The sequence below is a fragment of the Pelodiscus sinensis genome, chromosome 1, assembly GCF_049634645.1.
Source record: "Pelodiscus sinensis isolate JC-2024 chromosome 1, ASM4963464v1, whole genome shotgun sequence".
Classification (NCBI taxonomy): Eukaryota; Metazoa; Chordata; order Testudines; family Trionychidae; genus Pelodiscus; species Pelodiscus sinensis.
Genome location: NC_134711.1, coordinates 187,381,627 through 187,405,142, shown reverse-complemented (window position 1 = coordinate 187,405,142; position 23,516 = coordinate 187,381,627). Strand labels below are relative to the sequence as shown.

At 41.8% G+C, this 23,516-nt stretch overlaps 1 protein-coding gene across 5 annotated transcripts in view; it reads left to right on the top strand.

Annotated features, from left to right (window-relative positions):
* The window catches only part of ERG (ETS transcription factor ERG), a 218,366-nt gene that overhangs the window by 152,689 nt on the left and 42,161 nt on the right, over window positions 1-23,516 (top strand). For all 5 annotated transcript variants that reach the window (XM_014575429.3, XM_014575421.3, XM_014575424.3 and 2 more), the window contains one exon: window positions 22,765-22,982. In XM_014575429.3, the coding sequence (XP_014430915.1) occupies window positions 22,765-22,982 (218 nt within the window). The remainder of the gene's footprint in view (window positions 1-22,764; window positions 22,983-23,516) is intronic.

Genomic DNA, 23,516 nt, shown 5'->3' with positions numbered 1-23,516 from the left:
TTATGCCTAGCACTGACTCTAGTTGCCGAGTTCTAAAAACGGTGTCTTCTGACTTGCAACACTGTTTTGGGTAGGGCACCTAAAATACTTTGTCCCTTAGTTCTGTTCCTTATTTTCTGTTTTTATGTCCTTGACAACCCAGATATGGAAACAGGAGTTAGAAACAACACTGACATTTGTCACTGGCTTTTATTTCACGTATATCCATGTGCTACGTGCAGAATACCTGTAGGAGCTATGCTGGGGTTTTCCTAATGTAAATGAGTATCATCAACTTCAATGATGACACAGTTCATTCAAGAAATAAATTAAATCAAGTATATTTTCTGCATTATTCTTCTTATAGAATGATGAGTATCTTTTGCAGTAACTTATATATTATTAACTTTCACACTCATTACTGAAGCAACTGAAATCATGACTTGTATATTGTATAAAATGGAACAATTGTTTCTGGTTTTTGGACATATTTAGGTGTTCCTGGAACCTTAAAACCCAAGGTGTCAGTTAAGCTTTTGGATGTTTTTGAAACCTAAAATCCTTTGAAATTGTTGGCAATGTGCTTACTGCATATTTGCACTTGCACAACTCTTCCTCTGTGTGATTTTAAAGTTCCTCCTTCCTTTTTTCTTCAAGTCCTTGGCAGTACCCAAACAGCAAGGTTTTTTTGTTTTGTTTTGCTTTGTTTTGGTTTTATTTTCTCCCTCTTTTCTCGGTATAGTGCATTGTTCTGTGGAAATGAGTTGTTTTGAGTTCACACTTTGTTTTCCTGCTGTTTTTCTGGGAAGTTGGACATGGCACAAAAGATATGGGAACAGCTTGTAGGAAATGGGTTTGTTTGGGGAAACAATAAAAGAGCAACTGATTGCATTCCTCCCAGATGTATGTTTTAATGTATAGAATACAATAAGTACACTTTCTGTGGCATTTATAAAAACAAGTGGAAGAAACAAATCAGAGTTTTTTCTTTGGAAGTATTTTAAGTTTTGCATGAATACTGCTTCATTGCACATGCAAATGATTATTAGTCTCCTAGTTTTACTACATTTCTTGTATTTCTATTGTGCTCTGAATTATAGCGGGGGGAAGCACCGTTAGTGTTTCGGACTCTAATATAAATATCTAAATACTCTGGGTTATGTATCCACAACTGAACTATCACTGATGTCAGTCTAAAGCAGTACCTGGTCCTTTATGTTAACTACAGAAGTGAGTGATGTTGCAATGGTAATACATTCTGAAGCAGATTTGTTGACAGTTGTTCTAATTGAACTGACTATATCATGCATCAGAAGCTCAATAAACCTATGCTTATCTAAATCTGCTATGGATATAAATATGCATAGCTTGCAAAGGTTTATTCATATCCATTTTTGATGCAGTGATTATCTACCGATATATTTTCTTTCTTTCACATTTATGCCGCAATATATTACAAGTCATATCTCTTCAATTAGTCATGTATGTAATATGTGACCTCACTCAGAGGGGTAGCCCTATTATTCTGTGAGGCTACGTCTAGACTGGCCACAAATTCTGGAAAAGGGATGCAAATCAGGTAAGTCAGCATAGGGAAATCCGCGGGGGATTTAAATATCCCCCGCGGATTTAAATAAACATGTCCACCGCTTTTTTTCCGGCTTGGGGAAAAGCCGGAAAAAAAGCATCTAGACTGGCGCGATCCTCCGGATTAAACCCTTTTCCAGAGGATCTCTTATTCCTACTTGAAAGTACTTGAAAGTAGGAATAAGAGATCCTCCGGAAAAGGGCTTTATTCCGGAGGATCGCGCCAGTCTAGATGCTTTTTTTCCGGCTTTTCCCCAAGCCGGAAAAAAAGCGGCGGACATGTTTATTTAAAACTGTGGGGGATATTTAAATCTCCCGCGGATTTCCCTATGCTGACTTACCTGATTTGCATCCCTTTTCCGGAATTTGTGGCCAGTCTAGACGTAGCCTAACTGTAAAAACAACAAAGAGTCCTGTGGCACCTTAAAGACTTAACAGATTTATTTGGGCACAAGCTTTTGTGGGTGAAAGCCACTTTGTCAGACACAATCTATGTAACTAACAAAATGGTTTTGACCCACAAAAGCTTATGCCCAAATAAATCTGTTCTTTAAGGTGCCCCAGAACTCCTTGTTTGTATGTGATCTGACATAGTTGTATTCTTTACATAGCTCTGGGATAGTACTCTGGCTACATTGGAAAAAAAAATGTACTGAACTGCATCCATGATTCAACAAAGCACAGCTTAAAGTTAAACAGAAACACAAATCTATCCCTACTCTTAAGCATTTGCTTAACTTGATGCATGTGCTGAAGTCCCATAGGGACTTAACTGTGTTCTTGGCTGAATCAGGCCTTAGTGTTGTGGCATTGAACTTGATATTAATTTGGTCAGACCAAAAGGCAAATTAATATGTACTTAAGTACAAATTAAGATATTGATTACAAACTATAGAAGGAAGGCATGCTAGGTTAAACACCATAAACACTATCAGGACAGAAAGTGATACTGCACCTATACAGTGGGCACACTTTAAAAATCTGTTCTGGTTTTAATTTAAATAATGCTTCAGGGCTGTTTCTAAACCTCCCATTGCAGGGGTTGTGTGTGATTCCCACATTGCTGGTCTAGGATGGTACTTATGTCCCAGTTGTAGCTCCACTGTAATCCACAAAAATCAAAAATCTCACCAACCCTCTAGGTGCCTAAATTCATCTGGCACCTAACATTGCAAGGTAAAAGTCCCTTGGCATCTGTGTTTCTGTCCCTGGACAAGCACACAGCTCTCTTGCTCTCTAGGTGTCCAGACACTTATCTCATACCTAAGTCCCAGAATGGTCATGAACTGGGGAAAATAGACAGCCGCCTAAGGGTCCCCCACCCTGTAGGCATGCTCAGTGGCCCCTACCAGATCAAGTCAAATTAAATATCTGACCCCACAGGGAGGTGCCCACATTACTCCCTGAGCTATGAGCTGGCCTGTTGTAGGGCTCTCTCCACCTCTCCTGTTGAAGTGGCCCACAGGTCTCCCATCTCACAGATGCGTGCCCTGACTACTGGACTACAGAGTCATTTTCTCTTTCTCTGGCCTAATAACTGTTTCACTTTGAATAAATATTTAACTAGTTATTGGGCTAAAAGTTACAAGGTGGCACCACCACCTGCTCTCCTCTGACCATTTTGTGTGGAATGAGGCAGGCATATAACCCATTCCTACAAAATCTAAAAGCTGCCTGACTTCCCATATTTGGTTTCCATTTGTAGATCACTAAACACAGGTAGGCACCTCTCAGAAGCCCAGACTAAGAGGCCTATCTCTAAGAGAGGGGCAGGGTTTAATTCATACCCCTCTTATCCACATCTACCATTGGATAGCTTAGATAGCTCCCCACCTAGCATGATGCCTTTTGCAAATCATGGTCTAAGGCATCTACCTTTCTCCATTCACTGTACAGGGACCCTACACACCTATCTCAGGCTGTGTGGATCACAGTGTTGTTCCTACAAGTTAGGCACCAACGAAGGCCCAAAGTCCCTTTGTGGATCATACCCATTGTGAATATAATAAGTGGTCTTGGGTTATAGTTAAGTGGTAAGAAGAAGAGTTATTAATTTTTGCAGTCTTATATAACTTTGAGCATGTCTCTGGATCCCTTCCTCACTTAATCAGCTTCTTTGGGATCTTGTTTTGGGATTTCTTGGGTAAATTGCAAAACGAAAAGTACAAGGATTTGAACTTCATTCAAACACAAACTGTGATTCCATATTGAGATGATTTTTGATAAAATACAACAACTCTTCAATAAATGGTGTTTAGATAGCTGAGGCTACGCATTGTTCTGACGATACAGAATAGACTCACAAAAGGAATATGACTGCAAGGCTAGAATAATGTCTGTGAATAGGGTGGTGCAGCTATTTTGGCCATGAGACTAAATTTCACAATATCATTTTGATCTAATAGCAAGGAAAGTTCTTAGCAAGTGTGGCGTGCAGCCTCAGCTCATTTCCTTTTGGGCTGTGATCCACTTTACAAACCTACCACCCATTTTGTCAAACGAATCTTTGCTTGAAGAAAGACTGGGATAAAAACAGATGTTTATGCTTCCTAACAAAGAGAAGGCTGGCTACTCTTTCAGATTGATAAGGTCCAACCCTAGAAGAGTACAGGAGTCAGTGTGCTGGCACCGGTCCTGCAGATTAAAAGAAGTTTTTCATCCAAGTACTCTCAGTTCTTTAGTCTTTTTTGAATCCCAAAATTTATCAACAAATCTGAAGGGTAAAATAGTTTGATGGTTTTCATAGCTGAAAGTAATATCAGAATGAAATGGAATACGAGTCCATTTAGATTACTTAAAAGAAATAGCCCAACATGAACATTACAGTGCTTTACAACATGGAAGTACTGAAATAAATGTTCAAAGCTAGATATTCTTTAATGTTACATATACAATGAAAGTACTGAAGAATACAGTTGTACTTTTTGGCACTAGAGTTTGTCTGGACCTAATTGTTTAGGGATAAATGTTCTGGGCTGACTGATCGTTGTGTTACTCCATATTTGCACCAGTCTAACTACATTGATTTTAGCCTGTCTGTTCCTTAAGGAAAAGATTTTCAAAGGCACAGAAACTTGTTAGGTGCCTGATTTGCATTGGAAGTTATAGGAGTCTCACAACTGCTTCTCATTTTGCCTTTGAAAAGCTCACTCTAATTTTTCTGTCTCGGACCTGAGGTCTTTATGTTTAATGTTTCTGTTTAGTAGTTTTATAATTATCATAATCCAGGGGAATAAGATGAAATCTGTCCCTTATTTCTTTGGTGTACTCTCTACTTTTGAATTCTTATTCCTGAAATATCATATAAGTAGCTGGAGTTACCCAGTATTGCTCAGTCCCGCTCCCTGCCAGCCGATTCGCTTCCCCTTCCCACCCCGCCCCCACCAGCCATGCTTCCTGCTGGCCGGTTCTCCTTCTCCCAATCTCCCCCGGCCAGCCCTGCTGCCCCCCCCACCCCTGACCAGCCCTGCTTCCCGGGCCCCCCGCATCCTCCTGGCCAGCCCTGCTCCCCTCCCGGCTGGTTCTCCCCCCCCCCCACCATCAAGTGTGGCCGTTTTTTGGGTTTTTTTAGACTACCTGGTAACCGTAGCTGCAGGGGGCAGAGCGGATTCCCGAGCCATTGTGCGTGTGGGGGTGGGGCGAGTCCCGGATGGCACTTTGGGGCCTCAGGCGGCGGGCATGTGACCTAGGGTGGGCGGGGCTGCCCCTGCAGCACAGCGCGGTGGGTTATTTTTTATTTTTACAGGTTGAGATTGTGCCCGATCAGGTTCAAAAGTACCTTAAAACCTTCTCCTGGAGAAAAGGTTATTCCATGCAACATTTGGTTGTGGTAGGGCTTATAGTGCCCAAGTTACTAGAGCACAAATATACAAACATTCTCCTTTATATATTAGATTTAGGTAGGCGTGCAATATCTGAATACTTAGTCATTGTCATGTCATTGATATTTGGCCAAAATAGCTCAGTATTCAGCAATTTGCTTTTGTACAGGAAACATGTTTGTGCTTATTGACATCAGTGCACAAGGCCATACACTTTTGCCCATACACCTTGGGCCAATCACAAGCCACAGAGTGCCACTTGCTTGAATAGCAAAGTGGCCAATTCATACATGAAGGTTAGAGCTTTCTCATCCACTAAAGACTGGCCAATGGACTTTGCTGTTTGTGTGTAAAAAGGCACTAGACCCACTTGCACACAGTTGCAAGAATGTCTTGTTTTATCATGAGCTGCCTATTTCCCAGATTCTTTGTCACTATCTTGTGAATTTTGAGGTCAGCTCCCTGCTAGAAACATAATGTGCCCTAATTCTGCCACTTGCTCTGTGTGAGTAGAATCCTGTTTCCTTGGGTACACTGTTGAAATCATGCTAAGAGTGCAGTTGGTCTCTATAGGTGCATAAGTATCCACCCATATCAAGCCAATTGCAGGACTGGGTTTTAATTTTTGTGGTTGAACAAACCTGATCTCTGATCTTATAATACAAGGGTGAACAAAGGGTCTTGCGCGGGCCGGATCTGGCCCGCAAGAGCACACAGTAGCTACAGAGACATACCAGCTATTTTAAAACAGCAGACAATTATCTCTAGCTGCCACATGCCTTTGCCAGGGTGAGTGGGGAGCTTTGCGTACTTCCTGTCCCAAGCCAATCAGAGCCTGGGGGCGGGAGTATGCCAAGTCTCTCGCTTCCAGACCCCGCTCTGCTAGGGGCATGCAGCAGACAGAGAGACACACCAACTGTGTGTCTGTCTATCCGCTGCGTGCTCCTCCACCCCCAGACTCTGATTAGCATGGGGATGGGGAAGTGGCAGGATGGTCACAGATTGGATCCACCAGCATGGCAGGCTGGATCTGGCCTGCAGAGTGCCCTTGGCTCACCCCTGGGCTAGAGAGACACACCATCTGTTTTAAAACAGCTGGCATGTCTCTCTAGCTGCCGCATGCTCTTGCAGGGGCAAGGAGACTTTGGGTGTGTCTAGACTACAGGGTTTTGTTGACAAACGTGGACTTTTGTCGACAAAACTATACCTGCGTCCACACTGCCTTTGAGTTATGTCGACATAACGTCAACAAAACTCAGCAGTTTTGTCGACGTATGTAAACCTCATTCTACGAGGAATAACGCCTTTTGTCGACAAAGTTCTGTCGATAGAAGGCATTATTGCATCTACACTGTCCTTTGCGTCCACACTGTTATGTCGACAAAGTGGCTTGCTTTGTCGACAGACCTGGATGTAGTCTAGACGCTCTTTGTCGACAGAAGCTTTGTCGACAAAACTCTGTAGTCTAGACATACCCTTTGCATGCTCTCTTCCTCCAGGCCCTGATTGACTTGGGGGCAGGGAGAGTGCAGGAGGTCTTCTCCTGCTAGGTACCTAGAGGGAACCGCCAGATGTTTTAAAACAGCTGGCATTTCTGTCTGGGGAGGGAGGAGGAAGACTTCTTATGCTCTCCCACCCCGGGCCAATCAGAGAGGGGGGGGGAGCACAAGAAGTCTCCTGGCCCACCCCCTTCAGCCTGAGGCCCCGCTCCTCCTAGGGTGGCCTGAGGCCACTTCAGAAATTTCTGAAGTGATCCCCTTTTAAAAATGATTGCCCACCCCTTCTATATGAGAACATAAGAAAGCTGTACAATGTGTTTGAGGCAATGCCTATGTTGTATGAGGCACATGACATTAGTTTTTCTGTTCCCCTTAGCATCTCTTTAGGTTGTTTGGGACCTTAGTTTTAAAAAATGTGTATGTTACTTAAAATTATTCTAAGGTGGTTTATAAAACACTGTATTGTGAAATGGGAGGTCTTTAAGTCAACTAATCATGTAGACCTTCTGATCTATAGAAATTATTTGTCTGCAGACTTCTTGGATGTTATATTTTTGTCTCTGTGCACTGGAGGCAGAATTGGCCCTATAAAGGGTGATGGACTAGGAGTCAGAAAGACCTACCATCCAGTCCCAGATTCTTGGTCAAGTCACTATACCTTAGTTTCCCCATCTGTAAACTGGATATAAATTATATTTGTCTTCCATTGTAAAGAACGTTGAGATCTGTGGATTAATGCCTGATGCGATAAATATCATCTCACAGAGAAATCATTAAGACAGAAGTATGTGTAGCAGTATCTTTGGCAAATATAAGACTTGCTGATGTTCTGGAAATGATATTCTATGCCATGACATTCTATAATAATTTACACTTAAATTTTGTGCATTTCTAGTGATTAGAAAAACAGTATTTTCAATAAAATACTAAATATAAAACCCTCTAGGTTAAGTCTTTCAGGCCTTATCCACATACTTATTTCCACTAAAGTAAAGAGAATTACTTGAATAATAAGAGCTGAAGGATCAGACCTCATCCACATGTGGATTTTTTCACTAAGGGTAAGTCTACACTACAGTGTTATTTCAAAATATCTAATTTTGAAATAGTTATTTTGAAATAAGATATTTTGAAATAACACCTCTACACACAAAATGCATTTTGAAATAGCATTTAGCTATTTCAAAATTGCGTGTCCACACTGAGTGGACACTGAATCACATTTAAGGCTGGCTGGAACAAGGTCCGGCAGGGCATCAGGTCAGGAGTTACTTTGTGTGGCTGCTGCCTGAGACTATCTGAGGTCTGTGCTTAAAGGGAATCCCTCTGGACAGCCAGTTCTCAGGTTTCCCTGCTTGCTTGCCTACCTCGATGAGGAACAGCAAAGCATTTTGTCTCTGCATGCTCTGGTTGCCCTCACTCGGGACACCACAGCACTCTGCAACATGGAGCCAGAACTGCTGCTGGGCACTCTGGTGCTTCTCGTGGACACGTTGCTGCAAGCCTGGCTGCACTTTCTGCAGGCTGCCATTTGGAAGCTCCACCGGGCGGGCAGTCAGTATCCAGGACCCTACGGGAGAGCTTCCACCCTGAGGAGCACTAAGAGCCTCCCTGGTCTGCCCCACTAGGGGCTTGTACCTCATTCCTCCCTCACATCCTTCCATTTACCCCTCCATAACCACCTTTCCTGATGTAAAATAAAATACACCTATTTTCATGAACACAAACTCTCTTTATTTAACAAAACTGGGGGGGGGGGGATGGAACTCTGGTGAGACTGGGGAAAGGAGGCAGGAGAGAGGGTGGGAGAGTGGAGGGGGAAACCTGGGAGGAGAGAGCTGGAAGGGGGAAGCAAAGGGAAGAAGGGGGAGGAGAAGCTCACAGTTGGGGGTCTTGCCGGACCAACTTAATTTTCATATGAACCTGCTCCTGGGTTTTCATGTGGCCTTTGGTGGCCAGGCTGGCAGCTATCCCTCCATAGACAGCCGTGTTCCCCCATCTAGTGCGGAGATCATGGACATTGGGGGCATCCCCCCAAACCTGAATAAGGTCCATGATCTCTACCCTGGACCAGGAAGGTGCCCGCCTTCTCCGGGCCCTGGCAGGCTCCTGGGAGCTGGCAGACTGGTCCTGGAGAGCGGTGGAGGGTTGGCTGCCGCTGGCTTGCTGGCTCCTGTTTTGGGGCCACTGGGTGAGGGGCAGATACTGTTGGCCCTGGGCTGACAGGCTTGGAGCTGGAACAGGCACTGTGGCCAGAGACTACCCCTTTTAGGGCTCCTGGGAGAGAGGAGGGAGAGAAGTGTTCTTGGCTGAGGCCAGAGTGGCCACCAGGGCACCCTGGGAAGGGCTGGAGGCCTGCTACTTTGAAATAAGTGTCTACACAGCACTTATTTCAAAATAGCAATTTCAAAATTGGCATTATTCCTCATGGAATGAGGTTTACCAATTTTGAAATAAGCCCTCTACTATTTTGATTTAATTTCAAAATAACGGTTGGCTTGTGTAGATGCTGGGAAAGTTATTTTAAAATAACAGCTGTTATTTTGAAATAACTTTGATGTGTAGACATACCCTTAGATAAATGGGCTTACATTTCATAAACTTGTTTTGATTTAGGATGTTATTATTATTATTTATTATTATTTACAGGTAGGACTGTAGCAGTATCTCTCCCTTGTTTTCAAAATATCTGATTTTTCCCAGCAAGAGGTGAAGATACCAGATAAGTGGCAGGACCAGGCCTTTACTTGGTTTACCTCTGACTTCTCAAGTGACCTTTTTAGATTGTTGGAGGATATTAACTGAACTGGCAATAAGATTCTCATGAATGGAGATGAGGACAACATCTCTTGTACTTGCCTAGTCTTTTTGTTGTTCCTAAACTCTCGTGAATATAATTTGTGGATTTTAGTCTGATCTAATGAATCAAGTCTCAGCGAGGTATCAGTAAAACATATTCCAGATGTGTGTTGCAACTCCTGGAGCAGGTGGCTGCATTTTGAATTGTAAATTTACCAGCATATTCCTCATAGACTATCATAGGGTATGTCTACACTACCCACCTAGTTCGAACTAGGAGGGTAATGTAGGCATACCGCACTTGCAAATGAAGCCCGGGATTTGAATTTCCCGGGCTTCATTTGCATAAGCGGGGAGCCGCCATTTTTAAAACCCCGCTGGTTCGAACCCCGTGCAGCGCGGCTACATGGGGCTCGAACTAGGTAGTTCGAACTAGGTTCCACGAGGTGTACCGGTAGTTCGGAATAGGAATCCTAGTTCGAACTACCTAGTTCGAGCCCCGTGTAGCAGCGTTGCACGGGGTTCGAACCAGCGGGGTTTTAAAAATGGCGGCTCCCTGCTTATGCAAATGAAGCCCGGGAAATTCAAATCCCGGGCTTCATTTGCAAGTGCGGTATGTCTACATTACCCTCCTAGTTCGAACTAGGAGGGTAGTGTAGACATATCCATATATAGTGGCGGAGCTCCAGTCATACCCTTGGGTCCTGTGATTCCTGGAGGATTTTTGGTATGTCTCAGATGCTCACGGTGACCCTCCCACTGCCTCTTGCTTCTCTCAGAGATGAGGGTTCCCCACTTAATGAGCCATTTTCATCATGGGCCAGTCACTAGTTTGAAGAGAAAAACCCCTTCCATGGTCCAAAAATTCCTCTTTCTCTGGTGGCAGCCCACCACGTTGTGGGGAACCTGGTCCTGCCACTTACGCCAAGTTCCGGCCCGGGGCCCTAGGTAGTTTCCCCTAGTGGGGCTTTTGCCCTTATCCCCATAGAGTAGCAGCTACTCCCTAGGACATTTCCCCAACCGCTTCCCCGGTACCTTCTCCCTGGCACCTAGGAGAAAATCTGTCCTGCTTGAAATCTGCAGTTTGTCTTCACTCTGCACTTCCTCCTCTCCGTCCATTTCTCTTCTCCTTCTCCCTGCCTTACTTGAGGAGAAGCCTTTTATAGTGGACCAGCAGACCCTAACTGGCAGCAGGTGTCCCATTAGTGGGCTGCTGCAGGTTGGCTCTTAATGAGTCCCAGATGCCCACTTGCCTTAACTGATAAGCAGCAGTCTCTGGCAGCCTATTCAGGGAGCAGGATCCCACTCACCCAACTGCTAGTATACCTACTCTCCACTAAACTCCTGCAGCCTACTGCCTTTGGTCTGCCACACATTCTGCCCTCCCCCTCTCGCCCACTCAACACGAGGGGGTTGGGCAACTTGGGATGTCAGGTAGTGCATGGGTGACAAGCATGCCATATGTTGTACCTGGGACTAGAAAGGTTGGAGGCATATTAAGCATTTGGCTCCCCGGCTGTTTTTTTCTCTGTTCTGCTGCATCCATTGGAGTGGGGCGTGATCCATCACCAGAACAAAAATTGGTACCCAAGCGGGTAGTATCTCAGTGCCTCCATAGCCCATATAATGGCCAGGCACTCCCTCTTGACCACAGCATATTTCTGCTCCCTTGGAAGCAGCTTCCTGCTAAGCTATAACACAAGGTGTTCCTCTTCCCCTGCCATTTGGGACAGGACTGCCCCGAGCCCCACCTTGGTTGCGTCAGTTTGCAGGATGAACTCCTGAGTAAAATCTGGGGTTATTAGTACAGGGTTGCTGCAGAGGGCAGTCCGTAGGTCCATGAACACCCTTTCCAATGCATTAGACCATTTAACTATGTCGGAGTGCCAAGCTTTTACCAAGTCTGTTAGGGGGCTTGGCTCATGTGGCAAAGTGAGCGATGAAACATTGGTACTACCCCACAACCCCTAGAATTCTCAAACTTGCTTCTTGTGCTTGGGGCGGGACTATCTCTAGTTTGTTTAATTGTGGCTTCACCAGTTCTTTTCCCACCACGTACCCGAGGTACTTGGCTTCAGTGAACCCACAGTGCATTTGGCCAGGTTCGCAGTAAGGCCAGCTCACCTAAAAGTGTCCAGAACTGCCTCTACCCTCTCGAGATGGGTCTCCCAGTCTAGGGTATGGATGATTATGTCATCGAGGTAGGTGGCCACGTACTTAACATGGGGTCACAGCACCTTATCCATGAGGTGCTGAAACTTTGCTGGGGCCCCATGGAGGCCAAACAGGAGGACCGTATATTGAAACAGGCCCTCTGGGGTGGAGAATGCAGTCTTCTCCTTGGCGTCTTTGGCTAGAGGGATCTGCCAAATGAGTCCCAAGTACCAACTTGTCTTAATTGCTTAGGACACTATCTGTTGATGATGCTTCTTTTGAGAATAATCAGAATAAAGTTGTAAGAATGATATGGCCCAAAAAGCTGTAGCAAGCTTTCGCTTTCATTTCACTTACTATTGCCTGATGCAATGAATTCAAGGCTCAAAGATTTGGCTATAAATTAGGCTGTACATTTGGGTGAAACTCCTTCAGCTTAACCTCAGGAGTCATAGAATCCTGCAGTGGCACTGGGATCCCATGGGTCCCATAAGACCTGCTCAAATAGTAGAGAGAGCAGGTAAAATGTACTCCATTGTGGGTAGGATTGTGCAGACAAAAAGCAGACTCTAGGAATTTGCAGGAAAACACTAAATCTTGCCTCAGTTTCTCATAAATAGAATTTAAAAAATGTAATTGTTTAAATAAAGAATTTAATATATAAATGTAAGTGAGGGTTGAAAAGAGAATTGATGTATATCATGACAGGAGATAAAGTATTTTATGTGGTGTAAGCAATATTTATTTTATCTATTTAGAGGTAATATAACTATTTTTGGTTTTGTGTTGTTTTAAAGCAGCATAAGGGAAATATGTCTCCCTTGAGGGATTTTCAGAATTTTTTATTTTTGCAGGTATTGGCAGGATAAAAGTGCAAGAAACAATGTGGTAGTGAGTGGGCATGGGTATTGCAGGTAGTAGGACAGCAGTATATAATCCAATACAGAGCTCTATTTCCAGCCTTCTGTTGCATGTTTTGAACCTGAGTAGTTAGGAGTTGTCGTCCTGAAAGATCACCCAGTGCTCTGTGAGCTCTCATTGTCAGTTTGGCCACTGTCCCGTATCTGTTTCAAGGTAAAAAAGACATTCTTTAGCCTGTTTGGAGATAAAGCTTTTCTACCTAGAGAGCAGCTTCCTAAAGATATGGAAATAACGTTTAGAAGAAGAATGTATGTAAAAGACCACAATAAAGCTGGAGCAATGAATTTCTGAAAGCTTTGCTAAAAATCACTTAAAATGGTTATATTAGTCTTATTGTATGCTCCTATCCTAGCATGGGCTGATATTTATTTGGGTCATTTTTATGATCAGTTCACAGGAGGTGAGCATCTGCCTCAACATTTGAAAACATTTTCATTTTCACTGTCAAGTGCCAGCTAAGCCTGGGGAAAATAGAGGGTCACTGGATAGAAATCTCTTATTGCTAGCTGGCTCTTGAACATGAAACTTCTTTTGGAAAGATTTAGAAGCAGAACTGACTCTTCACATACACCCAGGCTACGACTACACTACGAGTTTTCTGGCCAAAAATATGCTAATGAGGGACTCATTTGCATGAGTCATGATCTCATTTGCATATTTTTTGCTGATCTTTTTTTAGGGGTTTTTAGCACAAAAACAATCAGAGTGGCTGTTTCCTTTTTGTGCAAAACCCCCTTTTTCTGCAAGATCCTTATGCCCCAAAAAAGGAGGTATCCTGATCTTACAGAAAAAGAGGTTTTTGCGCAAAAAGGAAACATCCACACTGCTTGTTTTTGCGCAAAAACCCCTAGCGCAAAAACAGATCCGCAGAAAATATGCGAATGAGATCACGACTCATGCAAATGAGTCCCTCATTAGCATATTTTTGCCCAGAAAACTCGTAGTGTAGTCGTAGCCCCAATGATGACTTTTCACATGCATCTGTATGTTTTTGAACTCATATACATAGTTTATCATCATTATACCTAAGCCATCTATAAATTCTACTAAATAGACAGTTGAATGGGGGAATGGATAGAAGAAACAAACATGGGGTTTCATAAGGTGAAGTGCAGGTACAAAGTCTACTTAGTATATTCACTAGTACTTGAGAAATTGAGCTACAGAACCATTTGTCCAAATCTTCAGATGTTGTAAAATATAATCAGGAAGAGCAGTACAGTGAAGAATGGAATAACAGGAAGTATTTAGCAAAGCCGGTCAGAAAATTTTGACAGAACAGTTTTCCATCAGAAAGTTTTGTCAAAATTGAAAAGATTTTCAGGATTATGTCAATGATGACATTTTCAATAAGAAAATCATATCAAACCAATTCAACTTTTTCACTTTGATAGTGACGAAATGTGTAGTTTTGATAGATGACATGTTAATTATTTTAATATATCTAATTTACATTATATTCAAATATTAATTTTACATACTTTGACGTCAAAATAAAACATTTTGACATTATTAGAATGAAAAATTTAGATTTTTCAGTTGATTTTTCAGAATTTCCATTTTATAAAACATTTTAACCATGCAACTGTTTTTTCAAATTTAGAATAAAAACATTTTTTTATGTTAGAATGTCTTGCAAAACAGAAATCCAATTTTTTTAATCAACTCTAGCATTTATATAAGCAAGGAAAATGGGCTGTATCTAGAACATGACTTCCAATACTGGGAAATACAAATTATGCATCTGGGAATATCCAGATAAATAAGCATTATTATGGATTCAAGTAAGATGCGGAGGAAAGGCACTCATAGTGATGATACGTCTTCTATTTAAGGGGCTAAAAAATGTTGCACTTCGCACGTCACGTATATTTTGCTGAGATAGCTTATGAAATTATAACCAGGTTACAGAAAAAGTACAGGGAAAGGCAACATTTTTTATTTATTTATTTGTGAGTGCATGTATGTGTGTGTGCACACACTGGAGGTCTGTGTTGCAAGAAAAAGTTCAAAAGATTTAGCATGTTTCACCTCAGGCATAAGGAGAATGAGAAGTTATCTCCTTATAGATTTCAGGTAGATAATGGAGCCAAAAAAAAATATCTAGGATATCTGGTCCCGGGGGAATTCTGCAATTTTACTATGGCTCTAAATGCAACAACTGCAGACTTCCCCCAGGACTGATAACTGTTCTGACTGTAATAAACAGTGTACAAATCATGGCCATATTTTGAAAGAATGGGAGGAAAGAGTGAACCAACTATTAAGAATTTCTTTTCTTAGTGTTTGGTCCAATTCCTATCAAAGTGAATGGAAAAACTACTGCTGACTTCAATAGGGTTTGGACTGGGCCCTTAGTATGTTATTGGAATGTTGAACAGTCTACCATATGATGGGATGGGAGGAGACTGCATAAATGAGTGTCAGACAAAGAGGATTATGTTCTGTACCTGATATAAAGATAATACCATAATTTCGTAACATTATCCAAACTCATCCAACACCCTGCTCCACTATATTTTTCAATAATCTCTTGCATTAGTAGATTACACTGCCTAAATATATTCTTCAGTTGATTTTAAATGTTACTGGATTTTAAAACAATTTTCCCTTTGTCCTCAATTGATGAGGATGGATTAAAAGAAGGAATTCCTCAGTTTGTATATATCCTTCATAATGAAGAGTACCTCCATCATGTTTCCTGTATTTCTTCATTTCATGGCAAATAATCATACATTTAATTAAATAGACACCTTTGTCCTCGTTTTATGCCTGTTGTAAGGATTTATTGTATTTATTGTTCTAGTTATGTGTCAGTCTATTATTCTATCTTTTTCACTTACCAGCAAAATATAAACTGAACCCAAATACAAATACAAAAAGATAGTACTTTTATCTCTAGAATATAAAGTCTACATTGCTACAGCTTTTTGGGCCATATCATTCTTACAACTTTATTCTGACTATTCTCAAAAGAAGCAAGAAATAAAGTATTATGGAGTAGAAGGAGTCAAAAATCTCTCTCTAAAAAAATCTACTTTCTTTTGCACTGGTGATACTGTCCTCGAAATGTATGTTCAAAACAGACAATATTTGTCTAATATGAATTTTATTTTTCATAATTTATCAAAGCGTTATATTTCATGCACATATGTGAATAATCTTTCCTGTCTGCCATGGTAGTGTGTCTCTTCATGCTATGTCATGTAACTACTTGTAATCACTTGTTACTGGAAGTGAAAGCTTTAACTTCTGAGGTGTCATGAAATCCAGGAAGATGATCAATCTGTGACTGTATCTGTTCCCATAAGGGTATAAAACTTGGCAAGTTTAAAGGAAGTCAATTAATGGGTCTGTTTAATAAATATATGAATATGTATTTTATCACTGATTTATTTGAGAAAAAATTATCATGAAAATGAGTAATGAAAACATATAATAGAAATAACGAGTAGTTCTGCGGCTCACTTATTCAAATTAGATGATCTTGAGTGGAGAAAAAAAGGGGGACCCTCAGAATAAGAAGGCAGAGAGAGATGAAATTACCCATCTTTTTTTCTCCCTCTCATTATTCTGAGGGACCCTCTTTTTTTCTGCACTAAAGATCAAATCATCAGAAAGCTCATGATACTATATAAGCTCATGATACAGGCAGTCCCCGGGTTACGTACAAGATAGGGACTGTAGATTTGTTCTTAAGTTGAATTTGTATGTAAGTCGGAACTGGTACATATTGTAGGGGAAACTCTAGCCAAACATTTCTCCAGAGCTCAGTTTTATTCTCCCACACCTCACTTCCCTCAGTCCTTTATTCTCAAGCTGAGGTGTCTGCTGAGAAAAGCCGCTCCACGTCTCCCTGGTCTGCTGGGGGGGAGGGGCGCTAGTTTTGCGTCTCCCTGATCTGCTGGGGGGAAGCAGCTAATGCGGGATTGCCTCACCCCGTTTGTAAGTAGGGATCCGATGTAAGTCGGATCCATGTAACACGGGGACTGCCTGTAGTATTTTAGTATCTAAAGTGCCACGGGATAACTCATTTTTAAAGTTACAGACTAACATGGCTACCTCTCCAAGACATATAATAGAAATATAACTGACATTCATATGCATGATGACATTTTATTGTTCAGTTAGGGCATGTCTACACAGCAGTGTTATTTCGGAATTACTAACATTATGCCAAAATAACATAGTCCGCGTCTACTCTACAAGCAGTTATTTCAATATAATGTTGAAATAATGTCAGGCTGGAGGACTTCTTACTCCGACTCCTGTAACCCTCATTGTACAAGGAGTTAGGGAAGTCAGAGGAAGAGTGCTTTTCCTCAGACTCCGTGCTGTGGAGACAGTGCCAAAAGCCAAAATAAGCAATTTCGACTTAAGCTATGCAATTGATGTAGCTGAAGTTGCGTAGCTTATTTTGGCTTTAGCCCAGCTGTTTAGTCCTGCCCTTTCAGTAGTAATATATATAAGGCTAGATCATGAAACTATTATTCACTTAGGTGAACACTTACAGCTAACCTACTTGTCTACTTCTGGGAGTAAATGCTCACTAATATAAGCAAAGATGTACAATCTTGTCTGCAGTGAGTTATTTTCACATTATTTTTTAATAATTTTTTAAACTTAAGCTTTTAATTTTTTTACCTTTACATTTGTATTTAGAAATAATGGCATAACTATGCTACATTGAATACGTTAAATTTTAGAAAGTGCAGTTAGAATATTCCTTTTTTCTAGCCTTCATGCAGAGTCTACCAAATATGGAATATCAAAGTCATTTTTTTTATTCATTACTATTTAGAGCTGATAATACCTTTTTTGACAATTGATAACAAAATTAGTAAATAATGTTTTCAATGACTAGTCTACACAGCAGGGCCAAAGCCAAAATAAGTTACGCAACTTCAGCTACATCAATTGCGTCGCTTAAGTCAAAATAGCTTATTTCAGCTTTTGGTGCAGTCTCCACAGCAGGAAGTGTGAGGAAGAGCACTCGTTTTCTGACTTCCCTTACCCCTAGTACAATGAGGGTTACAGGAGTTGGAGTAAGAAGTCCTCCAGCTTGACATTATTTTGACATTATGTTGAAATAACTGTTTGTAGTGTAGATGCGGGACTATGTTATTTTGGAATAACATCAGTTATTCCGAAATAACACTGCTGTGTAGACGTACCTGTATAGACCTTGTTAAAGAGGCAGAAAATCATGAAAACTCTGGATCACACTGTCTTAGTTAATAGGGAAAAATCAAGGATAGAGAATATGGACAGAAGTGGAGAAGGAGTTGAAGGATATTTACTGTCTATTGTTATATTCCATATTGCTTATTGAATCAGATTATTGTATGTAATCAAGAGACAAGTACCATATTGTCTCTTGATTACAGTTTCCATATATATAATTTTTGTATATTCCTATGGTACAAATTTTGGTCTTTAATATGAGGCTCTCTCTGTTGTTACTATGAACCATCCTTAAATTGTTAGATATTACTCTGTCTTTGCAGTGTCTGGGAATTGACCTAAATGTTGAAATGCCTTTGGCCATTGATTGCTCAAACCACCATAGAGTTTAAGCTTACAACAAAAACTATGAAAAAGTCAGTATTTGCCAATTCTCACCACACAGTGCCCACATATGTATCACAGGTATCTTCTACTGAAAGTACAAGGAAAAGCTGTGGTAGTCTCAGATATAATTGCGTGGAAGCAGTTGACACATCATGACATTTCAACTGCAGCCACTGTAGTTTGAAAAGAAGTAGATGGCAGAAAGTATGACTGCCTGAATCCTGACAGACAGGAGGAGCTGTGGAATGGCAGTTAAGCATATTGCCTGTTTCAAAAGGTGAAATCTATTCCCCTCATCTGAAATTGGGGCCCACTGACGTGCTGGAGAAGGATGATTAGTCATGGAGGAATTAAGGAGAGTCTATTTTAGGACATGTTTGTTCACCCAGTGTCCCTACATTCTTCTCATTCTTTTCATTTTCCAGGGCTCAGTAGGAAAATATCAAGGGAACTAGTACATGGAATAGTTGTAATAGAGAGCTCACTCTGATGCTACACCCACATCAGGTACTCCAGCAGCCAGTCTCCGAAGATGACATTACATTGAACTTATTTATGCCAGTCTACACCCATTTAGTAAATCTCATCTTTTAAAATTTCAGTTTGTTTTTTATTGTTAATCAAAAATTGTCTTCATTTATTTGAGAGCCAGGTTTTATTTTAAGGCCGAATAAATCATGTTTTTGATTCAATTGTGGGTAGAAGATTAAATAAAATCCACGAGTGGCATTTTTATGCTACTTTTGAATGTAGTGATATATAACAACAGTGTAGCTTGCCATATCTGCAATTTTGCTTCTGCTTTCTCTTGTACAATTCATACTTGCTTATATATATTTAGGGTAATCAGGATAGCCAAAGTTAACATTACATAATGTGTTATTCTGATTTAGTGCCTAGGCTTACTCCTTAGCGGAGAAGAGGAGAAAGGAGCAGGTAGAAAATAGTTTCAGACACTAGATGTCAGTCCATTCTGTGCTGTGGGTACATAGATGGGGGTGTATGTATATATATTTTCATGGAAAATCACTCAGAACTTTGTAAAACAAAATCTCTCCCCCTCCCCTCCCTCCACCCTCCCACACCAAGTAACTTTATTACTTTAAAGCTTGTTATGTGAAAATAAAAAAATTGGAATTAAGGATCCCTAGCTAATTTGGTAACTTATTCAGCATCATCAGCATCATCAAGGGACAACATGACCCTTTCCCCCCAGCCCTCTCTCTGGCTCAGCCTCTGTGGAGTTAGGCTTTGAAGGCAGAAGGCCCCAGCAGGTAATCCACACTCCAGGAACAGTATGTAGGCTGTAGCCCTCAACAGATTTTCTGGGCAGAAATGGCTATTTAAGAAGGCAGCCATATCTTCCTAGATGGAAAGATCAGCAGTTCCTTGCAGCATGCTATCTGGGGAGCCAGGACATAAGGGACAAATTACCTCAGCAGCTCGCCTTCCCCTCCCAGTATCATCTAGTGTGGCATCTTCACGCCTCACCAGGACCCTGCTGATGTCAGGAATTCTGAGCTGTGAGCAGTTTACGGTGGGGTGGGAAATTTGGCTGTGGGAGTGGGAAGCTGGGGAGAACTAGGGTGGTAACTATGGAATGGGTCAGATAACAGTCAGGTCCTGGTGGTGACTTTTATGGGCTACTGCAATGTAAATAATGGTAATAACACTCTATAACATGGGTTCCAAAACTGGGGGAGTGCCCCCCAAGGGAGTGTGAAGAAATTCCAGGGGGAGCACGAGGCAACCCAGCCCCCCATCAAATTTTGCTGCCCCACTCAGTTCCTTTTCTTTTCTTTTCTTTTTTTTTTTTTGCTCAACAAGTTTTGCTGGGGGCGGGGGAAACGGGGCGTGAGCTTTTTTCCCAAAATCAAAAAGGGGGGCATGATGCTGAAAAGTTTGGGAACCACTGCTCTATAAAGTATCTAATATACTCCTTGGTACTTAGCTCTGTCATCTCTCCCATTTTTTATTTCATTCTCTTCTGCTGACAGGCCCATCATTAAGTGTGTGTCATCATTTTAACAGTTAGAGAGAGGGTGGGCTAATAGTGTCCTCAAGGGGGCGTGGTCTGTGGTTTAGCACCTCCTCTCAAACATGGCTAGCACATCTAGCTCACCCAGCTGGCCAGTGTATCTAGTCCCTGCCAGCTGGGTAGTTCATGTGCAGCTGTCAGCTGGGGTTGTGTGTTGCACAATGTCCAAAGGGTCAGCCAAGCAATCACCTTCATTTGATACCTTAGATATCTCCCTAGAATCCTGGCCTAGCCCGTTGTTGGTCCCTGCGGCAAAGGGCCCACTTGGCAGTATCTGTACTCTTCTGTTCTGTATCAGCCAGAGCAGAATTTGACACTAAAGGTTCAAACCTGCCCTGGGCTATACTGGTGCACAAGGTTGGTGTTATATCCCCCAAAATCGTGGCTGCTAATTCTGGCTTCTAACTGAGCTCCAGTGACGTTAATTGGCTCATAATACCTACAAGAAGAAATAAAGTAACAGAATTAGCTGCAATGGCACAGTCAGAGAGAGAATCTTTGCTTCTAAACTACATTCAGCACTGCTTCATTCTTGGGTTCAGTCTCCAACTAACTAGAACTGCAGCTTCCATCAAAATGGCAAATCTTTTGAACTCTTCCACCCAGAATGTTGCAGGCCATAAAGATGCAATAACCATGCTTTCACCACAGTGTGGGAAGAGACTTTCCACACATACAGAAAAGAAGGATCTATACACAGTGTTTGAGGAAGTGTTCCGAGAGAAATGGCAAATGGGCTGGTCAACGTGCCACATCCATTAGGGGGTATGGTTTGTGGTTCAAGGGTGGTGGTGTCCAACCCACCAGCTGGTTAGAACCTATTCTGCAGCCAGAAATTAGTGGTAGGCTGGCATGCATTTTGTTTCTGCTCATAGGAAGAGCAAGATCCCTGAAAGAGAGGTGGGAGCCAGATATATCTCTTCTCCCCATCATTGTGTTATCTAGGAACAAAATTGGCCCTAATTCTGTACATAGGAAGGAAAAGAAACTCCCGAGATGTCAGCACCAAACTGTATTCATCTTGCAAGGGTTGTTAATGCATGGTACTCATTGTTCCTTTCTCCAATGTCTTTATTTATGTCTTTTTTTTTAATAAAATAAATGTGTGAAAGGTGCAGTTAATTCAGTGTTGGTTAAAGATGCTAGTTAAACAACCCAGGAGACTGAACTTGTCTAAATCTCCACTGAAAAGCATAAACAGTGGCAGAGCATGCATCCCTACCACATTCATCCTATGAGAATGCCTGAATCCTGACCTGGAAAGCACCTTGAGGGCAAAAATGTAGTATGTTCTCCAAGCGTCTCCAATCTTTGGCCACTCCATTCTACAAAAAAGTTGCCAGTTGTGGTGATAGCTTTTCTGGTGTCAAAAATTCATTATAGCAACTCAGTAGAGATGGTTTACTCATTTCAGAAAGACCTCCAAACAGCGCAGGTAGTAATGACTTGCGATCATTTACTCTGGGGAAATGCAGAGGTGGTTTAATGATCTATTGGACAGATAAAGGCTTGGTATTCTAGTGCACATCCCCTAAGCCAGCGTCTCCCAAAGTGTGGTCCGCGGCCCAGTACCGGTCCTTAGAAAAATTATCGTGCACAATCCTATTAATTTGTGTGACATGGTAGCAGCACTCTGCACTGCTGAGAGTGGCAGCATGGCCCTCTTGGGAGAGAGCCCGCCACTGCAGCGTCTCTGCTGGGCATGCTCCTGGGTGGTGGAGCTAGATCTAGCGGGTGCTTGGACCCAGGGAGAAGGATGGAGGGCAGAACAACCCACTGAACAGGTAGGGCCAGTGACACGATTTATTTGCATATTCATCATTTGCTTAATGAATATGCAAATATGCAAATAAATGTTCCCGGTCCTCCAAAAGCTTGTGAATGGGTTTACTGGTCCCCAGAATCAAAAAGATTGCTCTAAGCCATCCAGTCCATTCAGTGTATTTGAGAATTGCAGGATATGAAGACACTTGGATTCTAGAGAGGAAGTTGCAAGGACCAGGTCATAATTTAGTGTAAAATTGCTGAAGTTAATGTAGGGTATGTCAGCTTACACCAGCTGAGAATTTGGCCTCTACATTCAAGCCTTAGAAGTGAAAGGTCACTGTTATTCCTGCAGTGTTCTAGTCCTTAGCTTTTGGTCATTTTTTCTGAACTGTTAATAAAGCTGGGACAGAGTGCATTTTAGTGCCTGATAGGAAACATCTAACAGGTAAGTTCTCTGGGCAGGCACAGTCTTGTAATAGGCTTGTATAGTGCTAAGCACAATAGGGCCTTGGCCTACAGGTGCTACTGTAACACAGATTAATTCTAATAAGCCTGCCGTAAGGGATTTTATACTATCTATATGATTTTTCTCAGAGTCTTATGTGGATTTCTCCTCTTTGCTTTTCAGGAAGCATTATCAGTAGTCAGCGAAGACCAGTCCTTGTTTGAGTGTGCCTACGGAACCCCACACCTTGCAAAGACAGAAATGACGGCCTCCTCTTCCAGTGAATATGGACAGACATCAAAGATGAGTCCACGTGTCCCCCAGCAAGACTGGTTATCACAACCACCAGCCAGAGTCACCATCAAGATGGAATGTAACCCAAATCAGATTAATGGGTCAAGGTAACGAGGCCAGAGTTTAAAATGACTAGTAATAATGCTTTACCGCTATCTGTTTCTATCAAAGAAAGGAACCTGTATGGTCCTTACCGCTGTAGTACCTGGGTTCCTGTGCTTACCAATATACTGTGGGAATATCAGTCCATGTCAAAATAGGTTTTAGGGTAAAAGACATCACAGCAATTTGAGGCTTGTGTAGTTTTTGCTGTTGTTTATTCAGACTTGGGTTTTATTCATAGGGTTGGGATAGCAGATGTAGCAAACCTATCTGATACAATATATTTTCTAATTGTTTTTTAGAAACTAACGCAGATTTAGTGGGAGAATACACCTTCAAGAACTTTTACAGTCTGATAAATAGAGCTTCACTAAACTGAACAGTGTTTTGCCTGGGTGTTTCACATAATTTTTCATCAGGGGATTTTGGGAGAAAGGATTTCATTTACAAAGCCACTTCTGTGCAAAAAGTTTGTGAATTTTAAAAAAAGGAGTACATGTCTCACCCAAAAGCCACCTGTTGTTATCCTCATCCAATTA